This window comes from Vanellus vanellus, assembly GCF_965231255.1.
Source record: "Vanellus vanellus genome assembly, chromosome: 2".
Taxonomy (NCBI): Eukaryota; Metazoa; Chordata; class Aves; order Charadriiformes; family Charadriidae; genus Vanellus; species Vanellus vanellus.
The window spans coordinates 65,458,468-65,481,370 of record NC_138906.1 but is presented as its reverse complement, the minus strand read 5'-3'; the positions used below and the strand labels follow the sequence as shown (position 1 = coordinate 65,481,370).

General features: G+C 36.6%; 1 protein-coding gene across 1 annotated transcript in view; it reads left to right on the top strand.

Moving 5' to 3' along the window:
* Positions 1 to 477: 477 nt before the first annotated feature.
* Positions 478 to 22,903, top strand: part of SLC9A3 (solute carrier family 9 member A3) — a gene marked incomplete at both ends in the record, with an annotated part of 49,970 nt that continues 27,544 nt past the window's right edge. The window contains one exon of the mRNA XM_082499679.1: positions 478 to 673. Within this exon, the coding sequence (XP_082355805.1) occupies positions 478 to 673 (196 nt within the window). The remainder of the gene's footprint in view (positions 674 to 22,903) is intronic.

Here is a 22,903-nt window from a genome sequence, read left to right as displayed (position 1 = left end):
CAAGGCCACTCCTTTCCAACTCCCTTGTGCCCAAAGCCGAGCCAGGACAGTGAACACATCCCCGCGGCAGAACAGAGCTCCCCTGCTGATCCCGAAAGTCAGGGCATCGCTGTCTCCGCACTGCAGCCTCCGCGGGAGCGGCAGGAAAGCTCCGCCTCCGGCCGTTCGGGAACAGCCTGATAAAGGCAGGTGCGGGCAAGCAGCAGGTCCCTAGATCGAAGCATCTGCCTATGCACAGAGTCCCTGACCCCTCCTTGGCCACCCCGTGTAAAGCGGCACCTGAGCAAGCCGGTGCAGCCGTATCGACGGTGGAGGCATAGGACTCTCTCCCCCGGCCCGCTGAACGCACCGGAGTCCCGCGGTCCGCAGTCTTCGGTCGCACCTCTGCGAAGGAACAAGGACCTCGCCCCCAACGACCTCCGAAGAGGCGGGATTTCTCCGGGAAGGGGAAGCAGGGTTTTGCTGTGTGGCTTGAAGATGAGGCAGGTATCTGGAGTGGGGTTCCTCCTGGGGCTGATGGCTCTCCCAGCCGCGCTGGGACAGAGAAGCTCGGGAAGCCCTATAAATAGCAGCCAGCCTCAAAGCTTTGCCATCGTCTCTTTCCAATGGAGTCACGTCAAGGACCCTTATGTCATTACACTCTGGATACTTGTGGCCAGCTTGGCCAAAATCGGTGAGTCTGGAGTTACATATTAATACATGTCCTCTCCCTTTGCCTTCCCCCTTCTCCTTCTCCCACCCAGCGTAAACGAAGAAAGCTTATCATAAGTCCACTGACCCGTTTCCAGGGGTTTTACTGTACTCTGTCCTGATTTCATAATATTGCACGGTGCTTAACAGTGTGATGTTCAGCTGCCCCAGTAGGTTACCTCGTTCATTTTCAGCGCCTAGGACTGTGGCTTCTGCATCTGATTCCTTGCAAACTCTTGCAATTCCTTGAAATCTTGCATTATTGTTGCTCCCGGGAAAAGCTTTTTACAGAAATGAAACAGAAATCGGGCCTTGTTGCTTATACAATACCTATTCCAGTTTACGATATGCTGTTCTACCAATTATGATTAGTAGCTATATTAGCTAGCACCATCAGAAATAAACACGGCAAACTACACATATGAACTTAGCATTCTCTGCTTTGCAGTGTATTGCTGAGTTAGTGAAAGAGCATAGTTTATAGAGAAAGGTAAGTATTATCAGAACATCTGATGCAGCTGAAAAAACACAAGCTTTAGAGCACACAATTTTTTTCAAGAAATTGGAATCAGTGAAAAGCAAGGACTTAGTCTAACTTCAGTGTAGTTTAAGTGAATTTATACGCATGCCCTAACTCTTGTGTTCTGAACTTTGTAACTTTTCCAAAAGTAATCTTATATTAATAACAGTGCTGAACTAGAAGAGTCATTGTTTAATTGGAATGTATTTTATTTGCTTGATGCTATTATTTTCAGTCCTTTTACCTTTGGATCTAAACCCAGACCTCCAGTTTGGCTGCCACTGAAAATGTCATTTTCAATTTTCAAAAAATCATCTCTAAAATCAGTCTGAACTCAGAAGGTATGATCAGCTGAAAATCCTACTAATACTTTTCTGTACTTGTACTGTTAATACTAATTTAGGATACCAGAATCACATTCCATGGATTTTGCATGTCACAGAGAATTAAAGATATAAAAAGCTGTGCTTAGGTATATTCAGTCTAGCACATAAGCTAAACACAGTAAGACTTGGGTGGAAAATGCTATTTCTGAATCCAAATAAAATATTTTTTCAATCAGGAGTAAGTTATGTACAGGTGATATTGTAAAGTATTTTTCAGTGATATTTGCACCTTGGATATCACTTGCTTAATCATAGATGTATAACTAAATATTTTTATCTGAACCACTGTTGGACTAAACCTTGCAAATAGTTTGTGTTCAGATGGTTGCTGCATTATCTATATTACATAAAAATACAGTTTTGTTTTAATTTACTTTTATTGGTGGATTATATTAAGTAGAAAGCTGGGGAAAACAGATACAGGAAAAAACAGTGAGAATATTGAGTCCCTATAAAATTGTGCTAATAATACACAGGTTGCTCATTTGAACCTTCTTTTTGACATACTAATTTAAAAAAAGTATTTACCCTCTGTGCTATTAAGCTTTTGCCATTTTGTACACGTGCCAAAGTTGTACAGAGTAATATTAGTGCTGAACATTCGTCAGTGCTGTGTCAGAAACCCAGTGAAGTTAACAGGACAGTTACAGTGTCCTATATTTAAATTGCAACGGCCTGGATTAGCTTGGATTAAGATGAGCCATTTTACTATTAAGTCCTCAGTATAAACTCTTGATAAAGCACAAAATGTTGTTGGAGTTCAGGACCTGAATGTTGCTGGTTCTGTTTTTAAATTCTTGGACTTCTTTCACAGCTGCACAGAGCATGTTACTTACTAGTAGATAGGATCTATCATCAATTCCATCATTTTTCTTCCCCAAAGCTCTCAAACTTTGTTCTTTTCTCTCTTCACATTTGTAATTCCAATCCTATACTACTCTGGACATTGTCTCTGAAGAAGCAATGGACAACTGCTGTATTCCACTGAGAGCCTATGAATGCTCCTGCTTTGCCCACCAGTCACAAATAAAATACAGAAAAGCAGGAATGTACACTCACTGTTCATCAGCTTATTGATGAAGAAGGCATGAAGGTCATATAAGTCAATGAGAAAGGGAACTGAAAAAACCAAACTTGTCATCCTCCCATCTGCCTTGGTGTATCAGGGGTTCTGGAAAGTAGACCAGCAATGTATCAGAAGACTTCAAATGGCAAAAATGTTGTGCTAAATCAAAGAAGTTTTGTACATTCAAAAAGCAGACATAAAAGAACTGAGGAAGAGAATATCTGCTCTTGCGTCTCTTGCTTTACTACCTGAAGGAGGGCAAAGGTAGTGGAGTCAAAATTCTGGTTTTGCTGTGGATTTTTCAGCAGGGGAGGAGCTGTTCTTATACATGCAAGTTCACTTCTCCATGGCTACAGAAGCTGGGAGAGCTATTTTGCTGGTGGATGATAGGCAATTGGGTTAGCAAAGGGCATTCTGGGAATTGCGATTTGTAGCTGGGGATGAAAAGGGTATGACAATACTTTGCCTTCTCTTGCATTAGAATAACCTCAGGGGGGTGGGGTTTTTGTTTGTTTTTTTGTTTTGTTTTGTTGTTTTGTTGTGCATTTTGTTGGGTTTTTTTTTGTTTGTTTGTTTTTTTTTTTTTTAAGTTTCAGTTCATGATGTTACGTGGCTTGGGGAGATGTGTATTCAGTAGGAGATTCTTGTGGATTTTCTGGGACGATGTTCATGTTGTCTACATTCAGAATGTAAATCGGTGCTGACAAAGTATTATGCAGCATGAACTATTGTATGTGAAATCTCATAAGCATCCCAAATATATGAAGTGTTTTCGGTTTGTGGGAAGGGAGCTGGTATTTTTTTTTTTTTAATGTGAAAAATACTTATATCTCTTGGGCAATTCTAAGTATTGCTACAAATGAAACTGTGGAATAAGAGTCCTCATACAGTTGACTTTCATGCAGTATAGTAAATAATTAGTCTGTGTCTACTATGAAACTTTTGATGCATCTCAGTGTACTGTTGATTTGATTTGGCCCTCTTAATTTGAAATGTTCCAACTCTTCATTTTAAGGTACACTGTATTCCTCTTTGGCTAATGATCTTTATTTCCTCTTTTGATAGGCTCTCTTATCACTACAGATGAGTATCCTTATGGGAAAAGGCCAACAGACTACTTACGTGTGTAAAGCTAAGCCAGAAAACCTTCTTATCTACATGAAGAAGGTATATGAGGTACAGCTGAGAACCCTCCTAGTGGACTTCGGGTGTCCACTTCCTGGTACCTCAGTTCACCAGATGAAACAAGCAATACCGATGAAATAGTCCAAACACATACATACATGTGTGTATATATAGTTATAGACCAGGGCATTTCCTGCAGTTGATAAAGTTGTTAAAGGGTGTACCATTTTTAATCAACGTACTTGCACAGTATAGTTCTGATTTAAGATCAGACACATGCACATTGACCAGCCTTGCACATGCTTTCTAGGTTCACTTCCTCATATGCTCTCCTTCTTTATATGTCTTTAATAGATCACATCTTGAAAATAACCTTTTAATAAACAGACATGTAGAAGATACAAACAGTGGCAGGGAAGTCTGCTACAGGAAAATCCAGAATTAGGAGGGAGATCAGAAAACAACTTTGGAAACAAATTGAAGGAAAGTAATAATCAGCTTAGGAGCTAAAAATGAGCAAAAGAGAAATAGTTTGAACTCTGAATATTGTATACAATTTTTTTTTTCTGAGGATATTTCTGATATTTTGTTTATTGCAAAACAAAAACAAAAGTATGCTTTTTACTTAGGGGATATTCACTGCATGCTTCTACACTTGTTCAAAACCCTAGGAGATGAGAGATTGTATTTCTATTTTCATTGGAGATTATGTTGGGGAACTTGTAAAATTCCTAAAAGGTTTAAATCCCTTTTGTGTACTATAACACTTTTCAGAAAGATAGTTCATTTAAATAAAATTTAAAAACCCTACAAAGCAGTCCTTCTGTCCGTTTAGCCCCTTGAACTTGTTCAATGTGGAGCAGATAAGCAACTGTAGGAAACAGTGGGAGAGTGAGTGACTGTGAACAGGAATGAGGAAGGGCACATAGCCTTTTCATTATCTGTAAGTCAAACCTCTTGCCAACTGTTTTTGTTGTATAGTTTATGGTGAGTCTAAGAATGTCACAAAAGGTTGGGTTTTTTTAATGTCTGTGTAGTTGCACACAAATTCTAAAGGCTTTTATATTAGAAATTTAAAAGTGAGAGTGAAATTTGAATCCAGGGCAGTTGGTAAATCCATCTTCAGGAATGTCACAGTGCTTTGGAGGAGGGGGAAGAAGTGATTCAATAACAACAAACAAACACTTAGGAGAAGTCTGGCCTAGTGATATCTCAAAAAGATACTGTGTTAGATGGACTCGTTGAGTCCATCAGCTCTTGAGACTCCAGGAGGCCATGAACTGCAAAGCACACTGTATCTCTAAACTTACAGAGATATGGGTTCCTACAAATGATCCAGTGTCTGCACGCCTAGGTCCCTTCATATTGTCTCAAACTACTCTGAGGAAGGAGCTCTTCGGAGTATTTTGTTAACACAATTGCTGTGGAGAATTTTAAGCATGTTAGGGATGGGCTAGGGAAGGCACTGTGAAATGCAGGTCTAACAACTCATCCAATTTAGACTCCTGAGGCAATATTTTCTTTGAAGAAATCAATACCCCTCCCTCCAAAGCAAACTGTCAAAACAAAAGCCCATTTGACTCCCAGATTTCTCCTCCTGGCATTTTATCACGAGTGAAAAGTGTCAATTACTTAGAGAAAGTGATTTAGGGTACTGTTTTAATAAAAGCAAAAATGTGAGAATAGCTCTTCTGTTGGCAATTCTTCAGTAAATAACATCTTTAGGAAGAAATGTTGAAGGATGGTTAGCGGAGCTTTGTTGGAAATATTTAACTGAAAATGGAGTCAGAGACTCAAATTCTGAAGATACTACCAGACCCTGCAAAGCTTAAACTACCAGCCTTGTCATGATCGTAGTGCTTTTTAAAAGCTGCTTTCATTCACAAGTGATAATATGAAAAAGGACTTTGCATTGTGACTAGATAGTCTGGACTTGGCTTCCCCCGTATCCTGAACAAGACAACAAGGAAAAAATGTGTCTTTTACTTTTATTGTGAACTCGTAAGAAGCTGGAACAGGTTGGCATACTTATAAGGGAGGCATATGCATTTCCTTACTGGATATAGCCTTTTATTATCTATCTTAAAAAACAATTACACAGAAATGCTATAAATCTGTGCTGGCAAGTGTGTTACATAACTTGAGTGTCTTCATTTTAGTAAGATACTGTATTTCCTCTTGTAAAGTGCAGTTTAGAATACCTATGGGCTGAGAATGTTAAGTACTGTAAAATCTCTGACTTCTAAGGAATTACATTTTGTATGCAACATTTTAAGCAGCTGAAAAAAACATTTCCAACACAGAATAACAGCTTAGTATTTCCAGTCCTAGGAGCAACTGTGTAAGGCATGTCTTTATTAAATTTATGAATTGTAAATGGATGCCTATTTCCACATGTTATTTCCATTTTACTCTTGTACATTACTCATCCTTTTCCCATCCTTCCTGCTTCTCTGAAACACATAGCTCTCTTTTTCCCCTTCCCCCTCTATGTCTTGCAAGTATCAAGTCTTAATTATTTAGAGTAGGGAAGAAGATACCAGGACAGTGTAATTTGACAAGATTCAGATTACATCCCTTGACGAATAGGAAATGTACAATGGCAACTTGTGTGAATTACATAAGAAAACAATGGCATTTTGAGAATGGCCCTGAATTGAATACAGTTCAGGCATGCATACCTAAGAAAGGATCTCTGCCATCAATTACTTTCAGGCACCTGTGTGCAAAGTGCTCAGCGTTCTCTGTAGAACAATGGAATCTTTTAATACTGTACTCTTAGGATTGTTGAAACCATTGATTTACTGTCTTCAGAGCTAAAGCCACTTATTACTAAGAGTGATCTACAAACCCCCGAAGTGATTGTAAATCTCTCACGTGGTAATGCAGCAGACCATAGGCCTGTAAGTAATAAGTGCAAGAAGCAAACCTTTTCAGGTGCACTCAGGTTCTTCAAGTGAAAGGCTTTGTGAGGTCCCCTTTGTTTTTGTTTTTGTGGCGCTTTTTGTGTTAGAGATGCTTAGCAGCTGGTATCGGAAATCCTGAATTATTGATCCAATCTGGCAGTAATAAAGTTCCTTTCCAGTTCTTTTGACTCATACCACCAGAAATCTATCAAAAGTCTGTGAGTTTCACCACGAGTTTGCTTAAAGAAAATTTTTGAATTCAAATACAAGACTTCTTTTCCCCCTATTTACCACATTTTAATTGCTCTGAAGTAATGGGGTAACGGATTACTGAGTTATTCCATACTTTCTGTATGGTTCATTCTGTTCCAAGATGAAGTGTTGAGTCCAAAGTCATAGGAGAATAGTTCTAATCTGAATATTACTTTTACTCTTTCAGGAAATTGTCTCTGATATTTCTCATCTCTCTGCAGTAGCACAGTTAAACTAATGTCCCAAAGAACTAGGGGCTTTAATTATTCTTCAACTTACTAACAAGTGGCACCCATTTAAAATTACAGACCATTAAAACTGTCTCAGTAAACTGCAGATTATGGCTGGTTGACTGTGTTGTAATACTTTAATTCCTTTTGTAAAACAGTTTACAGAGTATTCACCCCTATGAAAAGAGTGACTTGATACCCAATTGGCTGTTATGTAAAGCACTGTAAAGTCATAAATACTGAAACTACAGTCTGACAAGGAGGAGCCGACTGAGATGGAATGCAAGACCTCAAGTGGAAAAACTTTTAATTAAGGCACACATATTTAATGTTTATTCATGGAAGAAGAAAACTGGAAGATATTTTGAAAGGCCTATGCAAAAGCAGGTGTTTTAAGTTGATGGATTTGGAGGGTTTTCTTCTTCCAAATACTGAAAGCAGAAGTCATTCTGGATTCACTAATATGTGCTTAGGTGAGTTCTTCTGCTTTTATCCATTGAAAGAAAAAAATGCCTCGGCCTTTTGTCAACCCCAAATGTTAAAACAGCAGCAGTCAGACACCAAGAAAGAAAATCTCCAAGTAGATTGTATACTGATTTTCAGAACATTTGGTTACAATTTTCTGTGCTTCAATTACAGTTTTTTTTAAAAGTGGAAAAAAAGTGGAAAAGATTTATGGATTCATTCACTTCCAAAAATTAGGCTTTGAGGAAAATATTAAATATTCAGAAACCTGTAAAGGTCTTGAACTACTTGGATTTCATAATGAAAATCTCCCAGGTGCAAACAGGTTGTAAACTGATGAAGGGACTTGTCTAAACACAAAACTGATATTATGTTAACTATTTTGTAATAGTTAAAATGTTCTAACTCCTTTAGTAAAATGAATATTGTTACGTTGGTTTAGTGGCATAATAGTATTCCAGGGACTAGATGACATAGGTTGACATAAGATGGCTTTATGTTAATGTAAGTACATCATTACTAATAGTTGTACTGGAGGTATAGTTGTTATGTTATCATACATAAAACTAAATATAGTTGTAATATGGAGTTACTACAATCCTCCTACTCCAGTGGAACAGCAGTACTGATGAACATTTAGATGTAAATTTTCAGGTCTTGACTGCTTAGATATATGCTTAACAAATTCATTCAATAAATGCTACTTAGTGATTTAAGTGATTACAATATTCATGCCAGAGTGAACAAAACAGTGTTTGAATGTTTGTTCTTCTGTTCCTATGCATAGTCTAGTGTTTAAACTGCTATAGGACTTGATTTGAATTAAGTTGCCAGATTTTCCACTGAAATAGCTCTCGTCCTCAGCTATTCCATCCTACTTAGTTCTAGGGATGACTTTGGGACAGTAGTGAACTAGAGAAAAGTAATCTTTCAAATTGGGTCAGTCAGTGATAAGTAACTGTGTTTAAGGCTTAAGTCAGTGATACACTACTCCTGTGATGTAACTAGCTGATGGCTAGGGAGAAAGAACATGGCAATACACACATAATGTCCTGTAACACAGATATCAGTCCTATATTTTGCTGGACACTGTGTCTTCTATAGAGTTCACAGAACCATAGAATCACAGAATGGTTAAGGCTGGAAGGGACCTCTGGAGATCATCTGGTCCAACTTCCCTGCTCAACCAGGGAAGAATAAAAGAAACTCAGGCAAAACTATGTGTGTGGATATTCCATCATTACAGTTCCTTCCTCTCCTACAGGAAGGAACAAGAAATTTCCAAATCCACTATAGTTATGGCATGGTGGTCTCCTATCGCTTCCTTATATGGTACTCATTTGTCTCCTGTCTTCATTTCACTTCACAAAAAACTGTGCAGGCTCTGATTCTGGATAGGAGGTCATTTTGACTACTGAACCGGTATTTTGTCAAGGTACATTATTGGAGAGTAGATGAGGATATTTTAAGACAAGTTATCTGTTCAGATTAGTTGCCATGGATGATCATTAGTGGAGGATAGTGCATTCTTTTTCTCCGTAGAAATATTGCACAAATACTGTGTTTATTCTCATGTTTCTTTGATACTTGCTACCATAGACGCGAAGTGGAAAAGCAATCATAGATATTTTTACAGGCAAACAACTAATTTCAGTTGTATGCACAATACTTCCAGTGTAACAAGCTGAGTAAGATAGTCTACATTTTAAAAAAAATTGAACAGTTTTGTGTTGACCAGTGCACCGATCAATAACGAAAAAAGTAGGATAAAAAGTACTGTGAGTGAAATGGCAGGATGAATGCTACTGATGAGAGTGTTATTATGTATGTTGCACAAAAATGATGTAATTAGATTGTGAGGGAAAAAGAAAAAGAGCAGAAAGTATGTACATATTTACATTCGGTTTCTAACAAATGAATGTATTAATACATTTCTTATTTTCTTAATTTCTGTTCCTTTATTATCATAAAGAAGATAACTATTTAACTATCATCAGAGGTTTTCTGTTAACATATCTTCCATTCATTGAAAGAATTTTGTCATAAACTACTGCCTGACAACTTCTATCAATATGTTCATCAGTCATAATCTCTTACCATGAATTAACAATATAAAAATTTTTTAGACTTTGGTCTATAGAGCTTCAAGAGGATAGCTTTTTCTCTTGGGCAATCTGTCCTCAGGGGGACTCCTGTAATGGCTCTACATGTTGTCCTGTGAAGTACAGTGTATCTTAGAGAACGTTACCTTACAGAGGTGTAAAAAGATCATGCATAGTAAGGCTCTAGTTTTTTTCCCCACTAACAAGGCACTGTTACCATCACTTTGTTCTCTTCAATGTTATGCTAAGTATTCCTTCAAATCAGGGAGCCACCATTCTATCTGCTCCCAAGATATCCTATAAATCTTCATTTTATCTGCATTTTTGAAACTATTTAAAACTTAATTTTATTGGGTTTTATATATCTGCCAGTTGCTGCATTGTTGCTGATCTGTACATGATTATACCACACAGATTTAAAAAAACAGTATGATGCAGCTATCCACAGTTGCAGAGTTTTAAGTGCTTTTTTATTTTAGTGTCTACCTTTTTTTTTTTCTTTTTACTTCTGTGTTCCACAATCTCTCATGCAGGAAAGTCTTATGATTCAAGACAAGAACGAAAGATAGGTTGTAAACCAAGGAAGGTGGTAGCTCATTCAGGCTGGTAGTTGTGTAGTGTCTAAGTGGTTGTGTAGTGTCCATAATAGTGCCTGAAACTTGCATTCTGTAGTGGTGAAAACTTACATTGCTTATGCAGTAAAAGTGTCTGGAAAGAGAAGATTGGTCTTGTTACTTCTTCTTGATAATATTTAGAAAAAAAAGGTCTCCACTCTTCCAAATTTTTTCTTAGAAATAAAGAACATAGCAAGTTCAGAAATGACACATTTTTTTTCTTCACAGTGTAATAGATATGGCATTGGGGTCAGTGAAAGATAAACACTTTGTAATTCACCTTCCCTCTCCCCCCTGCTCAAGTTAATTCAATCAATTTTCAAACACTCTCTGATCTGAGGATAAGGTTATTACACTTCATATGAGTGTAAAAAAAGGCCTGTCATGGAGTTAAGGGGAGCAGCACTTCATTAGTACATAATACATAAATTTTATTTGCGACCTTATGTTTCCTAGCATTTCAGTAAATGGAAGTACATCTTGTTTTCATGTCTCGACCACTTGTACTGAAGAAAATGGTAATTAAGAGAAAAGCTAAGCTTTTTGCTTTGAGACAGAACGCTTCTTTTTGAGCACTCAATAAAGCACCTTAATTCTTCAGCATTTCCTAAGAAATGCAACATAGTTGACCTTACTAAAAACCATAGTTTTCAAGGCATTTCACTTGAATAATGCTGTTTGGTGTTTGAAAGTATGAGGATGTAAAATCAGCAGGAGGAAGTATGAAGTTTCCTTCTGTTTATTGTGATTTAGAAGTAAAGATTAAAACCAGTCCAAGATAAACCTGCCACTGTAGGTGGAAACTCAGCTGTGTATGGGTACTGAAGCTCTTACATCAGGAAAGACCTACCCAAAAGTAAGGATGAATGGTCTATGGCTGTATTTTCCTCTTACTGCCTGGTGTAGCATGTGTTCTCTGTCACATGACGGAGGATCCCAATGTGTTGAAAGTCAGTAAAATCTGGTCTACATGCCCTCATCTGATAAATGTTTTATGATTATAGTCAAGTGAAGTAGTACTACAGCCAACAGTAGTGTTCATGTTATAGTGCCTAAAACACAGTGTCTGCACCTGGGGTTGAAAGAAGCCTGGTAAAGAACCCCATACTTTGAGAACTTCTTATCAATTAAGAATATGATGGAAGTATAGATAAATCATCAAGCAGATTTGGTTGCTGACAAACTAAACACTCATAACTGAAATGAAAATAGTAAAATATATCCTGTATATCATATGATTGCTTAGATGCTACTGAACATGGCAGAAAGTGGAGAATCCACATATTTAATGAAAATTCAGCTGAAACTTGGCTTCTGTCTTGACATTTGTTCATCTGTTTTTTTCCTCCCTATCAGGACTAGCAGTACATTCAGGTCCAGGATTTCAAGAAATTAATGGAAAAAAAAATTAGCAGAAAACTATGAAGATTAGCTGTTCACAAAACTTTCTGTTTTAGAACAAAAGCAGAACTAACCTACCTGCACTTTTTATTCTATAGTTGGTATATAGCAGTGTTAGTTAAGCTAAGTCTTTCTGTCAGGTTGATGCTTTTCCACCCCAGCTTTTCTTTTTTCCAGAACCTCTCCTGGCATTTATGTGTGTATGAAGACACTACACTAATCCTGTTAGAATTAAGTCCACATATATATATATTCTTTTCAGTTATAAGCTTTCTCTCACATGATTTATCTGTGTGTAAATAATTTAACTCCCTTTTCTGGACATGAGCCAGTAATGTGTGCTCACAGCCCAGAAAGCCAACTCCACCCTGGGCTGCATCAAAAGAAGTGTGGCCAGCAGGTCAAGGGAGGTGCCTCTGGCCCTCTACTCCGCTCTGGTGAAACACCACCTGGAGTGTCTCTGGGGCCTCCAACATAAGAAGGACATGGACCTCTTGTTGCGAGTCCAGAGGAGGGCCATGAAAATGATCAGGGGGCTCAAACATCTCTCCTATGAAGACAGTCTGAGAGAGTTGGGACTGTTCAGCCTGGAGAAGAGAGGGCCCTGGGCAGTCATTATTGTGGCCTTTAATACTTGAAGAGGCCTTATAAGAAAGATGGGGGCAGACTTTTTAATAGGGCATGTATCAATAAGACAAGGGCCTTTAAACTAAAAGAGGGTAGATTCAGACTAGGTATAAGGAAGACAATTTTTATGATAAGGGTGGTGAAACACTGGCACAGGTTGCCCAGAGAGGTAGTAGATGCCCCATCCCTGAAAACATTCAAGGTCAATGTTGGACAGGGCTCTGAGCAACCTGATCTAGTTGAAGATGTCCCTGCTTATTGCAGGGAAGGTTGGACTAGACGACCTTTAAAGGTCCCTTCCAACCCAAGCTATTCTATGATTCTATGATTCTACTGAAGTTTAGCTCATATATATGTGGTAACAGAAGACAGAAAGAGTCACTATTGTGCGTATACTAGGTGTAACATTTGATTCATACTGAATCCTTACTGCTCCCTGAAAACAAATTTTTGCACAGATGTTTTTAGGAATATAGGCAAAATCCTTATCCCACGTCAGCAAGGATCTGATTATATAAAGGACATTTTCCTATATAAAGCAAAGAATCCTATGTTGATATAACTTTGTACTGTGTATCATATTTAGTCTATGTGTGCGACATTCTGGGATGCTGTTTTTTAGTTAGGAAGAGATTTGTGTCTAGTGCTACCCTTATTTTTTCTTGAAACAAGCAGTCATCTTCAGTAACTAAAAGGTTTGACTTGTGAGCTACTTCAAATACAGCTTTAGCCAGTTGTTTTTTTCCCCTCCTTTTTCTTTTACTGTGGAAAATCAGTTTAAACTAATCCTCTTGTGAACTTCCTTTTGCATGTTAACCTTTCTCATTTTCCCTGTGTATGCACTGCAAAACACAAATGCATAACTGAAAAATAACTGTTTCATCATTACCTTCCTACCCCATTTTGAAACATCAAACCTATTTTCCATGTACTACATTTTGCAGTACAAGGACATTACTTAAACTACTGTTCTTCCTTCTGCTATCATCATGCACTTCACCTCTCAAATGAGATAATGAAGGTATGAGAGTTAACATATTACTTAATCAGAAAAACTGTAAGGACAAAAATCAAAAGCCATGTTAAAGTGCATTGAATAATAGCAGTACCTCAGAGCCATTTGCAAGAAAAAATTAAAGTGATATAAATTAAGCTCCACTAAGCTCCACTGTGGGGAAATAAACCATGTACCAGGTTTTCTGAGCAAAATTGCTTCCTTTATGGGCAGGAATGAGTCCATTCAGTAAGGAAAGGAAGCATGTAATGTCTTATGCTGTCTATTGCCTAAGCCAGAAACTCCCAGGCTTCATTGGTGAAAATGGTGCTTTCTTAACCTTTTGTGGAACAAATAGACCAAGTAGTGTGCAAGTGTTGTAACATGAGAATCCTTGCCTTTCCCACGTGTCACCTTGCTCGGTTCCTTACCATGTTCTTTCTGACTAGCACTACTGGTATTAAAAGAGCCATTCTGTCATTAATGAAAACTGAACGTTGGGAATTGTATTTGGAGAAACAGGTGAGTGACAAGTGATTTCAGCAGCATTCTTATAGAAAAGAAAGTTTCTACTTTCTTCTGCATTTCCTGGCAAAGCTTTGGAATCCCAAATCCTTTACCGAGGACCTTCCACAGCCCTGTAAAAATCTTAGGAAAAAACTCTATCCTTTATTTGTTGTCATTCTGGACACCTTATGGCAATAGGGAGTGTTTCTCTTAAAAGTGTTTCTAACTTGTTAGTTAAAAATAATCTCATCCAGAAAATCTGAGTTTACCAAATTCCTAGAACATGTAAACAACATACTTGAGTTTCTGAAATTACATACAAGAGTTGTAATCCATCATGAAGCTCTTCTCTTGTCAAGCTGCTGTAGCTTTTCCTCCAACATCAGACTGGCAAAATTTTGAAGCCTTGCAGGGTGCACAGCAGTATTCACTTTCAGTGGAAACTAGCCAGATACGTTTTCTTAATTTCTCTCAAATTAAGTTTGTTTTCATTTTTAAGCTACTTGATGTTGTGATTTTTTATTTTTTTGTTTTTGTCTGTGGGCATCACTGCTAAATTTGAATACCCTAATGCTTATTTAATTTACTGCTGTAATCAGGAATAGTTCCACTGTAATTCCATGCTATTCCAGTTGTACTAATTAAAACCTTGTCGAGGTGGAATGTAGGGGGCAGGAAGCAAGGCAGTGTACCAAGGCTTGAAAAAAAAGTGTTTTCCTACCCCATGACTTGGAGCAGCCTTCATACCTATTCCCCCTAGCCCTTAGGCTTTAATTATGTCCCTCATGCCCTTTCTAACAGGCAGCAATCCTTACTGTGCCCTGCAAGAAGCAGTACTGGGGAAGAACAGGAAGTCCCTATAGTAGAAGGAAATTTTCAGAGTTTCAACCTACTATTGGGATTCATTAAATTATTTCTTCTCCTTTTTCTTCTTTGTACAGAACAAGAACTTGTTCTGTTTTGTGTTCAGGCTTTGGTAATTATTTACACAATTTATCATGACATCAGAACAACAGTTTCCATATATTACTAGTAATCAATTTCTTTGAAGTTCTTTATCCATATGAGCAAAAGCCAAAACATTCCAAAGGCAGACCTTTGTTTTAATTCATTTATCATATTAAAGTGAAAGTCAAAAGGAAAAAACTCTCTAAAATTCATAGTGTGATATGAGTTAACTCAGCTTTTCTTGACATTTCTTTATTTAACTCAGTTCTCCCAAAGTTACTGGAAAACAGTTTGACATTTTAAAAATAAAAACTTCCTTTCACTATGTGTCAATAAATGTCAGTGAATTTTTGAAGATAATTTTAAAGCTGGAGCAGTTGTAATGTATACCATTAATAGAAAGTAAATTCTACCTTGTTTTCATGCCCCAAAATCCTTTCTTCATTTATACTTTAAAATCAGCTGGATTTTTAGATCTCAGGCAATTGTTTTAATCAAAATAACCTTAGTGATGAGAAAATTACTGCTAATTCTTATTACAGTTATTGCTGACCTTTTTAGCATGTAATTGGAAGAGGTTATGACCAAAGCATACTACTGCTATTTTGCATACAGAGTAACTCTAGTACATAATACACTTCAGATGTGCTTCTTTATATTTATATTCAGTATGGATTATCATGTACTGACAGCATCTTAAACACAAAAAACTCATAGTAACCCTTAACTGAGTTCAGTTTGTGAGGAACATTAACTTGAGCAAGAAGATTGTCTTTCAAACTTAATTCTAATATCTTTGCATAGGAAATGAAGCAGTTTTATGATACTTTTGCTGTCCTGCTTTATATCCTCTGCTATACTTCAAGGAGTTTCTAATGTGTACTTTGCTCTCATTTTGAAATATTATTTTTGACTGTTCCCATTTTCTTTTCAGTGCCATTCAGTTCCATAAGGCCCAAATGCTACCACACTTGCAGTGCAGTGGGACTGCTCCTTCAAAAAGAACTATTTGGCATAATTATGATAAACTGTACCTGACTGTTTAAACTTCATTATTTTCTAAGTGCTTGTAGAGGTAATAGTTGCTTACTCACACACTTCTTTGAATTTGACTTGGGGCTATCTTGTTATGTTATGACCTATCAACTGGGAACCTTGACCTGTATGTTGGTTGCAGTTTTAATTGCTAACATATTTTGTTAATTGTTCACCTACAAAGAACAGCGACCTAAAATCTCCTGTTTAATGAGCTCATTACAATGCTGTACACTTTGTGAATGGTGATCATCACGTATGTGACAAATAAAGAAAGCTTTCTTGAGCTGGATAGAACCAAACTCAAACCAGTCCATTTAAACAAGTTAAATACGAAGGGCTTTCTGCCTTGTTTAGGAAATATATGTCCAAGATTAAGTATGAATAGTATTAATAGTCATATTCATGTAGTATATTTTAAGACACTCCCCAAGCACCTATATCAAAAATGGCTTTCACTGCTTGTTACACAATACATGTATATTATATCTCTGATTTCTTCAGATAAAAATATCTCTGAGTTTTTTCAATAAATCTTTACATTTTTGTTAGATTTGGTAAAAGCATACTGATTAATAAAATAATTTAAGATTTGTCTAAGTAATATTGCTTAGAAGAAATTAGTAAAAGCTTTTTCATTAAGGGTTTTGTACCACTTGTATATAAAAAATTCAACATGGCAAAATCAATTCATAAGACTTGGAGAATACCACTGTTGCAAGGTCCATGGAACAGAATCTAAATCACTATAAAATATGCTATCAGTCTCCTGACCAGGAAAAAAAAAAACCCTGAGCGCACTTTGTTAATAAAGATTAAAAAGGCAAATACAAGTAATAATGATCAGCTTCAGCCATGTCGAGTCTGCTCAAACACTTCCTGGACAGACTAGAAAAGCAGTTCCCTAATGCTTTGAATCCTTGCTTCAACCAAATCACTCTTAAAATGCAATGGAAGCCTTTTTTTTTTTCCTTGATTTAGGCCTAAATTCATCTATTAATAAGTCAAGGGGTAGAACAGTTACCGGGCGGGTAAGACAAGGACAAGATAAAGTATGAAACTATACGAAGGTTATTCATGGAAGTCACTAGAATTTAGTTTTTGGACTGGTCTTATGCAGAGCTTTTGTTTGTTTGTTTTTTAAATTGCCACTGCACAACGAGGTGAGGTATCCTACTGAAGGTCTCTGATGGCACATTTCCCTAGGAATGCATTTCAGTATTCATGTAGATCTGGCTATTCTACTAGAAAAAAAAACATATAATCTTCAGGACTAGGTGAAGGGATGAAATACAGTAATACCAAGAGCAGTTTCACTCAAGGAACAATGACAAGAATTTCTACATGAGGCTGTGAATGAAAAGGACAAGAGAGGTACACATCTGTATGAAGTGAATACAGGATGACTGTGAGTCACTAATGTGATAATGAATCCAGGATGTAGCTGAACTATAGATTGTAATAGGAAATTATTAATGCTGTTGGACCTGCTTCTACTGTGACTCATGCAGAATGCAGTCTATATTTCTGATGACAGTGAGTCCACAAAGGTGAACTCAGATTGAAATAGAGAGAGCTGAAGTGAAGACTGAAAATAAGTGGTTTAGTTTGACAAACCGAAGACAAGAAAAAGAGAATATGTTTCTCTCTTTGCTTATATAACAGGAAATGAAGGATTTGACGTTCATGAAAAAGAACTATTTATGAAAATTGACATCACTGTCACAAATGAAAATGGATATAAAATAGCTGTGAACAAGTTCAGGCTAGAAATCAGAAGGAAGTCTCTAAATATGCGATGAAGGGTGCTAGTGTGCCTTCACATGTGGTGGTGTGGTGGTGTGATAAGGAGAGTCTGGCTACAAAACCAAACAGCTCTTCTAGTTTTTATGGTCATAGTTAAAATTCTTAGATCGTCTGTGCAGGCTACATAAGCAACTGTAATTAGTTGGAAGGCATGCCTCTGGCTATGCATGCAAGAAATGCTATGTTTGGTAATGTGGCAAGGGTAGAAAACTTACGTAGTCAAGTCATGAAGGAGATCTTAAAAAGGAGATACAGTACAGCTGAGGTCAATGCACAGGGATGCAAAACTGACACATCATGTGAAAATAATAAAAGTTACAAGGATGGAGCAGAAAATTAAAGACATATGAGTACAGAGTAATCAAGTATAGCAAGGCCAGGAAGTTTATTAGAGGGCTAGTAGGTGGGCAGGACTGTTGAGAAGTAAAAGGAGCCATAACAAAAGATAAGAGCAATATAAATATGGGAAACTTAATTGATGCAGGAAATTGCATCAAAAACCTTCTCTTAGTAGAAGAGTGGAGTAGGTAGAAAGTGGACTTATCAGAAGAGCATGCTCTTGAACAAATTTATGAAATATACATTGCCCTCAGTATCATGAGAGGGCAGATGATAAAGGTCTGTGTTTATGAGAGACTGTTAGTAAACCAAGAGTTAGAAGTAATTTTAAAACTGTGATTGTTCAGCTTTATCGATATTGAGGAGTTCATGGTATCTGGATCTCCTACGTATACAGCTAAGAGAGAAAAAAATTGTCAAACACTAAGAATCAAAAATGACCTTTTAAAGGACTTTGCAGATAAAAAACAGGGAGAAAAGGGTAGAAAATACATGGTTCTCTCTGCCTCAGCACCTTCACACAGTTTCTACACCATGAATACTGCAATCTCTGCGTAGGAGCTTACATAGGCTGTATCACACATTTCTACAGCACTGCTGCTTCTTTCTTGGTATCGCAGATGCAGCTGGTTAGTCTGAACTGTGATCCACTAACTGGCTGCAACTAATAAGTGGAGGTATGGAGGAAGAGAGTGGCCAGGGATGCATTCCTTTTAGGGATGGTGGAAAGAAAATGATCCCTTCTTGAAAATGTATGGTCCATATTATGTTTTAGACAATGTGGCCATTCTCTAGTCAGGTAGACCATATAGACCAACATAACAGGAATTTCCAAAGGCTTTTTGACTGCATTACTGCCCAGCTACACTTGATTAATTTAGGTCATAAACTGGTATTTGATTATATTTTGAGCTATAATACAGGCTATGTAAAGCAGATTTTTGCATGTGTGCTGTTGGAATATATTTCAGATTTATGATTTTGGGGTTTTTTAGCAATAACCTATATCTGCAGAAGACATTACTGAAAAAAAAAAGGGTAGAACTAAACAGTTTTTAAACCGAATTCTCCCTCTATAATGTTAAGGACAACATGAACAGGTAGATAAGAAAAGAAATGAAAATGTCGTGCTTGCCAGTCAGAGTCCAACTGCTGGAAGATGTTTAGAAAAAAGATTTTCCATTTTGGCAGAATAATCATGTCTTCTCCTAAGTAGCTTCTACGTTGTGCCATTACAGGAACCTGATTATATACTGCCTTGGAGACACTATTATTTGCATCTCTGTAAAGTAAATGTAAAGAATCACCAAGAAAAGTTTGCAGCATTTTGCTCTCACGTTGACAATGGCAAGGGTTCTCACCTGTTACAGAGAATCAAGTCTTGGATCTCAAATTAGAAGTACTCATGGCTTGATTTAATAGGATAACTTAATCTTTATAAATTAAAATAAAAAACTCAACACCAAAAAATAGACTAATAGCATACTATCAGTGCATACTTGACCCTCTACCAAAAATGCATATGGTAGACCTCAAACCTGTCACTAGCTGGAGGAGCTGAGAAATGTTTGCAAATTAATGTCTGTGTTTCCATGGGAACTATGGAAATGATAAGTATGAAAACAGTGGTTGAAAATCTTTTAATAATCTAAATTATTTTGTGATTCCTTGGATTTTATCCAAAGATATATGGAAAAGAAACTTCAGTAGAGAATTACTAGCATTATTATAAGTCAGTTCTTGTCTTTTCTGTTGACATATTGCATACTGCGAACATGCAGTAGGTTTTATGATTTACTGGGACAGTGATATTAAAAATTATTTTCAGTGTCTTCAGGGCCTTGATTTTACACCAACAAAGTTAATGGAAATTAACAAAGTTAAAGTCACTTTAGTGTTGAAATGACCATATCAATCCTGAAATTTAACAGTATACTAAATAAGTAGTGTCAGATTTTTATTTTTGCAGCATTGTATTTTCAAAAGGTGATAAATCTGTCTTGAATTGTTCATTTCAGCTGGAAACAAAGCACAAAATTCTAGAACTAAGTCATTGAAATGTTTTGCTTGATAAGCAAAAATGTGTTCATTAAAAACAGGTGCTGTTAGAGATAATTTGGAAGGAAATATGGGAAAACCCTACTTCACAAAACTTTTTTTTATGTGTCTACAAGTATTAAGTGACTTGAGCATGAATTGTACATTATCTCTTCTTTATTATTCATGTGATTTATTATTCTTACTATTTAACCAGTCCTTTCTGTCTTCATTTCATTTAGTGAATGAGAAAAAAGTTATTCTGTTGAATCATTTCTTGCAAAACATTCTCAGATGGCCTTAGAAAGCAACAGGTAGTTCACTGAATGCTGTAAATTCAACTGCAGGATTTAATCTAAGTTATTGTGTTTTTAAAAGATGATAAAAAATAACTTACTTAGAGTATATTTCTTTCTTTGAGCCATCAAATCATAGAGGGACAATTTGTTTTGTCTTTCTCATCAGATACATTAAATGTCACAGTCCCTTTTCTTGGATCTCAAAGGAAGTGTCAGAAAAAAATTTCACAGGAGGTTTATACTATGCAATTGTTTCTTAACTTTGTAGAAAGCTTCTAACTCAGTGATGCTCAGCTTGAATTTAAACACAATTTGCCCATTAACCAGTCCAATCCACTTTCAAGCCAGGTTTAGCATGTACTGGATAGAAGGCATGTGTTTAACTTTTTCACTAATACTATGCCTAGACATATGTAGATGAATTCTAAGTTATAAATGTTAAAATTTAGAGACCACAATATTGCCCTGTGCACTATTATTTCTTTTATGCCGTGGACTGGCTACAATTTTTCTTTGCTCTTTCCTCATTAAAATGTATTAATGTACTTTCCACTATTAACAGCAGTGAAAATGGACTTAATTTCATCTCTGGGTCCCTTACAGAGTCATTTATCTGAGCAGCACTACATGCTATCCTTCCTGATATTTGTAACTTCTGTCACAATAGAATCAAACTAAACTCCTTGTCTATTATTGCTGGATTGTATTTTAATCCTTAGTCAGGTGAAATACCTGGTCATGCTAGACATTTAGATGTAATTAAAGCTTCCAATTCTACCTTGTCTTGGGGACATAATTCATTTTGTGGGACTATTTCTGGATCTCTCCTAAGGAAATACAGACAAACTTTATGAAATGAATATACTATCATTATGTCACTTTGCAACACACTCAGAATGTATTAGGGATATAACTTCAGGATAATGAATTGTAAAAAAAAAAAAAAAAACATTAAGGAATGAATTTGGAATTAATCTATCTCTATCAAATTCTATAAATGTAGTAACTACTCATAATGCACAATCTTGATTGAATATATTTTATGCACCTAGCAAGAAAAAAAAATCAATCACTGTAAGTGCAAATATGAACTCAAAAATCGATCTAAATTCCAATTACATCTTAGTCTAAAGCTACTTCATTGGACTTCATCAGTTGTGGTATTTTCTTTTCACGTGTTTCTATGTTTACAGGCACTAGGATTCTGATAATCATATTGTGTAGTACCTGCCTGCAGAGTTGTCTAGGCAGTTACCTCAAAACAAATATGGTCTAGTGTTCAGACTTTGTTTGGGTCAAATGCAAAAAAGACAAGAGAATTCTGTAGAGCCCTGTTTCACGCTGTCCACAGCCTATATTACTAAACTAACAGAGTACAAGAATTTATTGCTTGATAGTATAAAAATCTGGTACAGGTAATAAGTCAATTGGATTTAAAGGGAACACAGATAGATGTGCCGTAGCTGATTCATTGGGACCATGCGACTTCTAGGAGGAAACAGTGTTATAACCAAAATCAGGTTGGTTTCTCAGCACTCACTGGGAGAAACTAGTTTTGGTTGTAAAGGTGAGAATTCTACAAAATATGAATTTTTAGCTGGACATCAGTTTTTTCCAAATGTCTAGTTCTAAAAAGTCTTCACATGTTTATTTAAAATTTTTAACTTTAATAAGAATGTAGTCATAGCTTATCTGCAAACATAAAAGTAGGAAAAACAGACTTGGGTCCGTAAGACTAGCTCAGCAACATTCATTTTCAGGGATAAGGAGATAATCCCTACTCTGTGAGGTGATAAATTAGTTGATAATTCACTGACTGGAAATTCAAGGAATCAAGAATGATTAGCAGGAAAGACTTCTGAGAAGTTAAATGCTACAATTTATACACATGGGATAATAGCTAGTTTGTTTTTCTTTCATTATTTTCTTTTAATGCAAAACCAAGGGATTTTATTATAAAGAAAGGAAACTAAGTGGGAAAAAACACAGTCTTTGTTTCTGTGAAGTGCTATTCAGCTATTGATTACATGACACTGATGATACAGAAAACTGGCATGGTTTAGCCAAGCAGTTTGCTTTCATGAGTGACTGTTGTATTAATCCCACTCTGAAGCTATGTTCTAACATGGCTTAGTATTCAAGTCTTGTCTACAAACACCTAGGAACATCTACATTCATGCTCATTGTTGGTACAGGCAGGCTGTTGTAATTTTTTTTGTGTTTTCTATTCTGATGAGGCCATGGAGGTTATACAACTAGTAGGAAACATCTTATTGTGGTGCTACTATAATGATGGGTGATGTTTCTAACATTGCCTGTATAGATGCAGTCAAGATGAAGACAGACAGTTCAGAAATGGGGCTCTTAAAACACTCTAAAAAGTAACTAGTAAATATTTGACTAGGACTTGACTAGGACTTGGCTGAGGAAATCAATGGTCTTTCTATAAAGTAACCTGGTCTAAGATCTCTGCATGAGAAAGATTCTTTCTCTATACCTTAAAAGGCTGGAATTCTTAATGATGGCTTCTTGTCCAAACTAGTTTTGAGCTAAC